The sequence below is a fragment of the Phalaenopsis equestris genome, unplaced genomic scaffold (assembly GCF_001263595.1).
Source record: "Phalaenopsis equestris unplaced genomic scaffold, ASM126359v1 Scaffold000294, whole genome shotgun sequence".
Classification (NCBI taxonomy): Eukaryota; Viridiplantae; Streptophyta; class Magnoliopsida; order Asparagales; family Orchidaceae; genus Phalaenopsis; species Phalaenopsis equestris.
This window is the reverse complement of record NW_018164736.1, coordinates 125889-132377: the sequence shown is the minus strand read 5'-3', so window position 1 is coordinate 132377 and position 6489 is coordinate 125889. Positions and strand designations below refer to the sequence as shown.

Sequence of the window (6489 nt, the reverse complement as noted above, 5' to 3'; positions counted from 1 at the left end):
AAGAGCGGTGATTAGTTAAAGAAGATAGAATTAGAGCCATCAAAAAAGTTCATTTTTTGTAAATAGTTCGTGTTCGACTGGCTAAGTAGCCTGTGTTTAATTCATTTATTAAGCAAGGGAGCTGAACATGAACAATTTTCTTAATTTATAAATGAGTCTAATGCGAATAAATTATTTCTCACTTGTGTTTATCTCATTTTGGCTTTAATTAGTTAAACAATTAAACAAATAATAATATGATAATATTTTTAAATTTATTTAATATGTTGTATTTTAAAAAATATTATATTTTGTTCTTTTTAACAAAATCATTCCAGCTAATTTTGAGCCGAGCACAAACTAGCACTGTGCTCGCTCAAGCTCGGCTAATTTACACCCCTAAATAGGATGTTCTGTTGGAGAAATGTTAGAAAGAAAGAGAATCATATCTCGCTGGGAATCAAATTTATGCCTATACTTTCATGTTTAAGGCTGAGAATTTGGCTCGATTTTTGTTAAGTATCAAATTAGTTCTTAGTTTATTTTGAAATTAATGAGCTTAAACCATATTGAATCAAACATGGATTAAGATATTCTTGGATCTAATTGAGCTATCTGGAGACTTGATCAAGCAAGTGTATATGCGACCGTGCATGTATGAATGTATTTTTGAATGCATATATGCAACCATGCATTTCTATTTGAATACAAACAATTATGCATCTAGTAAAGTATTAAAATATTTATCTATGCTTGCGAGTTTCATGTGAATATGTGGGATAATAATTTAAAATCAGCTTTTTATTGGGTTAGATTGAAATCTACACAAGTATTTATATGTAATATAGTAATATAAGTTTACATTTATTTTTCTTATATGTGTGTGTGTGTTTTGCTGTGTAATTTTCAAATTTTGCTACTAACAAGCATTTCATATTGATATATTGGACAGTCTCTTGAATCTAAAAGCTCAATCAGGGCGTGCAGCAAGCTGCCAGTGTCCCTCGGTCCACTTCCAAGCAGCAGCTTAGTTGAAGTTGGTGGGTGGGGAAGCATCCCTTCTCTTGGGGATCTTGGACTCCAAGAACCGAAGGCAGGTCAATGTATATATTCCTCAAAAAGTGTTTTTTTGAAAAACTTTTTTTACATACATGCCACTTTATCTATGTCTTAAAAGGTGTAATTTACTTTTTAAAAGTTAAAATGGTTCTATTTTTGATGTGATATGAATGATTTGGGCGGTATAAATGCAAAAAAGTGAAGTTTAGCTGTTAGATATGCAAATGCTTAGGAATTGGCTGGTATTTATGTAAATGCCCCATTTTTTTTTTCTAGTTGTTGCATTTGAGGGCAAAATTTTCTTATAGAACATAGTATTTGAATTCATTTTTAACATTCTCCATTTCACATTTTAGTTCATCAACAATAAACTAAGGGGAGAATGTGGCCATTCTCAATGCAGGTGGACATGGGAATGCATTTTGTTGGAGGTGAAAATGCAGCTTTGGGCAGAGTGCATGAATATTTTTGGAAGAAGGTATACATTCATCAATGAGCTAGAATTTAAATGAATTATTAATTTATTTACTTGAAAGCAAGTGTATCACCTTACTTCTTGCAATATCAACCAACAATTTTTTACTCAAATCAAACCAAACCAAACCGAAATATAATTCTATTTAATTATTTCGGTTATAAGCAAACCAATATTTAATATTTTGTACAAGTTTATTAGAGAAGTAAAAAGTTAAAGAGATTACAAAGTATGCATTTACAGCAACATAAACTCATTGAGTCTAAAATTCTAAAGGATATTCTAAAGCTTCTATCAAATTTATAACCCTCAGCTTCTTAGAAAGTATCATAGAAAGAACCTCAAAAAAGAAAGATAAGTTACTACACAAAAATTCTGGCATCTTGAACTGTTCTTCAACAAAATAATGAAAGCATTGCTAAAATAACTAGATAGATTACAATCAGCAATTTTAACATTCCAAACTATCATTTTTCTGCTATCAAATTCAACAAGAATAATAAGTCCTATAAGTGTCTGCTTATTTAGTAAAAAAAATATATATTTTGAGAACACAAATCAAGTTCAGTTAAACAACAACAACAATGGCAAGCCTTCATCATCCCACTAAGTGGGGTCAGCTACATGAATCCTTTTTTTCCATTGAGTCCAATTGAGTGTCATGTTTTCATTTAATACTAATAAATTAAAATCATTTTTTTTATATCATATGCCCAAGTCTTTTTTAGTATTACCTCTGCCTTTCTTATCATAAGTCAAATCTAAACATCTACTCTCATAATGGGATCATCAGATGGTCGGCATTTAATGTGACCAAACCAACTAAGACAACTCTCTCTATTCTTGCTCCCACCAGAGCTGCACAGATTCTTTCACGGATACTTCAGTTAAAACAAAAATAAAATATTTTCTTAAAGCTTGTTTAAGTTGTGTATATGTTTCAAGCTAAGAACACACTTGCTCAAATTGTCAAACCCTGTGTCCCTCTTCACAGGAAAATAGAAGGAAAAAACTAACATCTGATAAGCTGCAGGGCTTCTCATAAAACTTCATCTAAAGAGAAAATTAATATGATTAGGAGATTTTAAATCTACTCTGCTTGTTTCCAGGATCTGTTAAGAGTGTACAAAGAAACACGGAATGGGATGTTGGGTACAGATTATTCAACAAAATTCTCTCCTTGGCTTGCTTCCGGCAGTCTTTCTCCAAGATATCTGTATGCTGAGGTAATTGTTCCCTATTAAAAATTTGTAAGATTTACATATCTAACACCTAAACTTCAATTTTTACATACACATTCCTTATAAGTGAAATTCCCTATGAATGAAAAGGTGAATTTCAATTTTAAAAGTTAAGATGGTGATATTTTTTATGTGATATGAAACAATTTGGTGGTATAAATGTACAAATTAAAGTTTAAGTGTTAGATATGTAAATACAAAAGAATTGTGTGGTATGTATGTAAATGCTCTTAAAAATTTTCTTGGTAAAAGTTATTCTCTAAATCATCAGCACCGCTGGTTCTTTTTTTCACTTTATGTGCCAGGTAAAGAGATATGAGAAAGCGAGAATTGCGAATGACTCAACATACTGGTACCTTACTTTGTATTGTGGTTATATGATCTGCATCAAATTTTAGGAAGGTTTACCTACATACCACTCAGATCCTATGTGTTTGGTGGTAGAAATGTAAAAAGTAAAGTTTAGGTGTTATATATATGTAAGTACATAGGAATTGAGTGGTATGTATGCAAACACCCCTAAATTTTATGCTGACTATTTATACTGATATCAACTGAAAAATACACTGTCAAGAATGATTTTTATGCTGTACAGTTTTACTGATTTTATGAATTTGATTGCAGGGTTTTATTTGAGCTGATATGGAGGGACTACTTCAGGTTCCTTTCCATTAAACAGGGAAATTCTATATTCCATCGCGGTAATTACTTTTCTACCTTTGTTCCTCCATTTTCATTCTTCAATTGCATACCATTTATGCTAGGGGCATTTACGTACATACCGCTCAATTCGTATGAATTTATATATCTAAACACCTAAATTATGCTTTTTACGTTTTCAACACCCAAATCTTTCATAGCACGTAAAATGTACCGCGATTTTAACTTTTAAAAAGTGAAATAAACTTTTTCATGGACAAGGTGGTATCGACGTCAAAATTGAAGTTTAGGTGTTAGATACATAAATATATAGGAATTGGGTGGTATGTATGTAAATTTTCCTTTATGCTTTTGGCTACCCTAGAATATGCATTATCTTGGTCACTCATGATTTGAATTAGGCCTTCACCGTGTTATTTTCAGGCGGTCCGAGAAAGTTGGGGACCAATTGGAGTCAAGATGGTTCACTATTTGAGTCTTGGAGAGGAGGTCATACTGGGTACATTTTATTATGCTATAAAACTTTTAGGGCGCGTTCACATAAATACCACCTAATCCTTATGTATTTACATATCTAACGCCTAACAAATTTTTCAATTCACATAAAAAGGGTATCACCATTTAGTTCTTAAAAAACCGAACTAAACATTTTCATGCATGGTTAAGATGGTACGAACACGCAAAAAATTGAGTATAGGTGGTATATATATGTAAATACATAGGAATTGAGTGGTATGTTTGTAAGTCTACCAAGCTTTTATGATACTGTGCCTGAATCTACATTCTAATATGTTTGGTTTATTTTCATACAAGTTATCCCCTAATTGATGCGAATATGAAGGAGCTTTCTACGACTGGCTTTATGTCCAATCGTGGGCGTCAGGTAACTTTTATGTTTGTACATCTAAATGTTTTCTTGTATTGTTGGGATTTTCAGTTCCTTTAAACTATTATGTTTGTCTGCAAATCCGAGTTTATTAGGGTCTTTTTTATAAATATGGAAATTTAAGTAGAGTATGGCGCAAAAGATCCACCCTTGTCACTTGAAGTGTCAGCAGATTTGGAGAAATATATAGTTGATCTGTAGTCCTTGGAAGGTGATTTAACCAATCCTACTCTAAATCTGTATGGTCCTAAGTTCTGCAAATGGCATTACTTAATTAAAGCTCCTAATCTGTATGCTATTGGAATTTTTTTATCTGATATTTATAACAAAATAATTCAATGTTTTTTAAGTAATTTTCTCTTTTGTGCATTATATGTATTTTTTATAACTATTCTGTGTTGCAGATTGTCTGTTCCTTCTTGGTTAGAGATATGCAACTGGATTGGCGCATGGGAGCTGAGTGGTTTGAGTCATGCCTCATTGATTATGATCCCTGTTCTAACTATGGGAATTGGACATATGGAGCAGGTTTGCTTTCTTTAGCCGTGTCAACTCGGGTTCTAGTCTAACCCGAATTTGTTAAATCGAAATTGTGAGACTCAAACAAGATCCGCATAACCTGTTTAATACACGTATGATACTTTTTTTTGGGTAAAATTCGGATTAATTTTGAGTCAGGTTCAGGCAGACTGGCCGGATTCTGACAATTTCAGGTGAACAGATCAACCTGAACCCCCACTTAAAAAATTTAAAATGTATTGGGAAATTGGATATGAACCTGACCTGAAAATTAATCGGTTCAACCCACTCAAATCCAAAATTTTTGAGTTGGCATGTGCCAATTTTTAAAAACCCTAACTCTCTTTCTACTATTTGCTTTTCTTTTCTAATTTAAAAGCTTCTTTCTACCGTTATTGCTGGTTATTAAATGTTCCCCATCTTGAAATAACTCCAATTGTGTTCTTCTATTATTTTTTATCAGGTGTTGGCAATGATCCAAGAGAAGACCGTTATTTTAGCATCCCAAAGCAGGTATGTTTTCTCCCTTCTCTAGAAAAAAAATATTACGTGTGAATAATCCGCAGAGGGCCACCTCTCTTTTCTTACTTATGCGTGCATAATATTTTCTTCTTTTATAGATAGTGCCGAAAATATGTACTGCAAATTATAATCATTATGAATATTACAATTCATTTTTTCAACATATTGAACGTTATTAAATAAGTTGGATTATATTCAAATTTGATTCATTGAACATTCGAGTTTAAAAGAAAAGTTCAAATTTATTTATTAATTAATTTAATAAATATGATCAAGCATTAATCAAACTGAGTTTGAGTTGATCAATTGTTTTTGTTCGTTTATAACTCTATTCACATAGATTTATTTTATTTTTATTTTGTTTAGGCAAAGATTTATGATCCTGAAGGTGAGTATGTTTCATATTGGTTGCCAGAGCTACAGTCTATTCCAAAGGAGAGAAGAAATTTTCCAGGAAAATCATATATCAAACAAGTGGTGCCTCTTAAGTTTGAAAACACAACACATAGGGAGAATCATTTCAGTAAAGATAATAAGTTCTATAAAAAGAAACAATATTGAATGAATGCATAATCTTGGTCAATTTCATTATATCTTACCTCTTATATATTATAAAGTGCCAAAATATTACTCGATTACTTATATCAAGTCATTTTAATCCCAGAGTTTATATTAGTGTTGAATTGATCCCCCTATTTTTTAAATTGGGGTTAGAAGAATAGCCATGAAGAACTAGTAGAGCTTAAATTTATTAAGTATGGGATCAATTTGTTGTTTTTATAAATTTTAGGACACGCGATTGTATGTAAATAGTCCGTTCAAAACAGCTTAGAACAATTTACATTGGCAATTTGCAATTTGCTCTTACACCCCATATATAGATGTTTTGCTTGGTCCAATTCACATTGGCAATAGCTTTATGGCAAAGTATAGTTTCTTTCTTTTTTATTTTTTTAGTTCTTTGTTTAAATATATGTTCCCATTTCGCTCATGTATCATTTGATCTCTTGTTGCTAGCTTTTGTATTTTTAACATTTACTTCAGATATTTAATTTTTAATTACTTTAGTCAATATTAATGTCTAATATCAATTTTTTTAAAAGAAAAAAATGTTATGAGCTTTATAAAAAAAATTTATTTCCCTCTTA

General features: G+C 31.4%; 2 protein-coding genes across 2 annotated transcripts in view; one reads left to right on the top strand and one right to left on the bottom strand.

Annotated features, from left to right (window-relative positions):
• LOC110025192 (probable plastid-lipid-associated protein 8, chloroplastic) overlaps positions 1-634 on the bottom strand; it is a 10533-nt gene extending 9899 nt beyond the window's left edge. Inside the window, exon 1 of the mRNA XM_020725512.1 lies at positions 560-634. Coding sequence (XP_020581171.1) covers positions 560-634 — 75 coding nt within the window. The remainder of the gene's footprint in view (positions 1-559) is intronic.
• A 297-nt stretch (positions 635-931) lies between these two features.
• Positions 932-6393, top strand: LOC110025197 (cryptochrome DASH, chloroplastic/mitochondrial; the record flags this gene model as incomplete). The annotated part of the gene is given in 10 exon segments (XM_020725521.1): positions 932-1072; positions 1442-1516; positions 2623-2739; positions 3060-3106; positions 3379-3455; positions 3838-3913; positions 4228-4297; positions 4705-4828; positions 5283-5332; positions 5708-6393. Coding segments are annotated over 10 exon segments (972 nt in total), but the record flags the coding sequence as incomplete, so codon positions are not given.
• Between the last annotated feature and the right edge of the window lie 96 nt (positions 6394-6489).